The sequence below is a fragment of the Aplysia californica genome, unplaced genomic scaffold (genome assembly GCF_000002075.1).
Source record: "Aplysia californica isolate F4 #8 unplaced genomic scaffold, AplCal3.0 scaffold00077, whole genome shotgun sequence".
Taxonomy (NCBI): Eukaryota; Metazoa; Mollusca; class Gastropoda; order Aplysiida; family Aplysiidae; genus Aplysia; species Aplysia californica.
Genome location: NW_004797347.1, coordinates 909,388 through 911,349, shown reverse-complemented (window position 1 = coordinate 911,349; position 1,962 = coordinate 909,388). Strand labels below are relative to the sequence as shown.

The following is a 1,962-nucleotide window of genomic DNA, read 5'->3' as shown; positions in this document are numbered from 1 at the left end:
CAAGTATTAATTTATATCTATTCTTTTATCTTTTTATTTATTTACTTATTTATTCTAATTTTTTAGGGGTCGTTCTCAATTGGTTGTTTGATATTCTGTTCTACGTCACAAAGGTCTTCTTATCCGCTACCCGACTATAGACCGTCCTCAGATCTAAGGTCAGACGACAGAGCCTGTATGGCAGGAGGAAAGGGTTATCTTTAGTCTTCTCCTTACCGTTTTCCTTTCGATCTGGCCCCGCTGACCCTATAGACATCGCTGTGTTTCATAAATCCTTCACTCCACGCCGAGATACAGCTTCCACACTTTGGTTACCTCTTCAAGAATCTTGTGGACATTTATTCATATTATATCATGTCAGATCAGCAGCAGACCAGAACAAATATGGTTGCGTGGCACAGTCCGAATCATCAAACACAAGTCACAGACACGAATCTGCATGTTTTCTTTGTGAGCATTATATTTTTGATGGCCTTGTTGCCTTGTAAAGTTTCAGGTCTAGTAAACAGCGATTAAAAAAAAAAAATCTGAATGATTTTGAAAAATATTGTGAAAGGGTACGGGTTTAACGCGCTTATCAACACTATTAGTTTATATTTAAGATCGAGGAAAAACATCCGAGTTTAACGTCCATCTCCGAAGAAAACGAGCCGAATTGATAATAATGAAGTTATTGTGCTTCTTTTATAACAATGCAGAAAAAACAACACGTCCTCAAACGTCGAGGGGGGAACAGGATGCACTTCGTGAGTCAACTGCTATGTGCCGCGTGCATCATTGGTCCAACGGCAAAATGGTCGCTTTTAAGCACAAGGGGGGCTATCCCGAAAAATACTGTTTTGAGAAAATCGAAGGTAAAGCTATTGCCCCTTGTTCAGTTTTTTTAAAAGACATGGAGAAATTTCTCTATAACCAAACACATATACACACCAATGAAAACAAACTTCTCCCGTAGGTAGGTCAATGCTCACTTTTGGTGGACGTCAAGATTTCTGGAAACCCCTAAAATCTGGGTTTGCCCGCTTGTCTAAGCGACCAAATATTTCCCACGAAATCGGAAAATCGTGAACTGTGTCCGTTGGAAATTATTCATAGTAGACAGATAGAAAGCTTATGTTGTTTTTTCGGGGGTTGATAAGAGTTTTACGGCACTTGCAACACAATAACGTCATGTAAGTGCCGAAGATTAGAGGTGTTACAAGAGAGTAACAAACATAAAAAAGAAGGAGGGGAGATAAAGATGATAGATGTTCGACAGGAAAGAAGAAACAAACCACTCCAGAGCACCCGTTAAACACCCAGAAGCTAACGTTTATTTCTCTCAATTAACTAGAGAAAAGTAGGCCCAAAAAAATCTTACAATTATTTGTCGTGTGTCTGTTTCATACGATTTGACCACCAGTAGTGAAGTTTCTACATAAAGTATCAGAGATTGAATCAGATATTTGGTGCAAATTACCTCTTCAGAACATTACTGTTTTCCTGCAGCCTTATTTGTGTTTTCAAATCAACCTCGCGGGCTCGGTTGTATTATTTAGTTCCCATCCAACGTACACCCTAACAAACAATGCAAATTGAAATATAAACGTACGCGTAGATGTATATAATAAAAGCAGTAACTCAGAACTTGACTTCAGAAATCGTTAGCAAAAATCCCCAGGTGGTATTGTAAGTTCAGTCATTGCTCCGTCTTGAGCTAAAACCAAAGAGATGATATTGGGTGAAATGAAATGGTAATGTTTTAACGCCCCTGCCTATCAACACTCTTAGGTTATTTAAGAAGCGATTATATTGGGGAAAACAGATTCTTCTACAAGTGATGTGTGCTAGCAGAAGATAAAAAGTTTTCCTGATTCCATTTTAGACACGAAATCGACCAGGTGTGTCTTTATTTGTGTGTGTGTGTGTGTGTGTGTGTGTGTGTGTGTTTGTGTGTGTGTGTGTTTGTGTGTGTGTGTGTGT

The 1,962-nt window shown here is 38.8% G+C and overlaps 1 protein-coding gene across 1 annotated transcript in view; it reads right to left on the bottom strand.

Moving 5' to 3' along the window:
- Positions 1 to 1,962, bottom strand: part of LOC101849600 (rap1 GTPase-activating protein 1) — a gene marked incomplete in the record, with an annotated part of 218,284 nt that overhangs the window by 197,205 nt on the left and 19,117 nt on the right. The window contains 1 exon segment of the mRNA XM_035968709.1: positions 217 to 498. Within this exon segment, the coding sequence (XP_035824602.1) occupies positions 217 to 269 (53 nt within the window).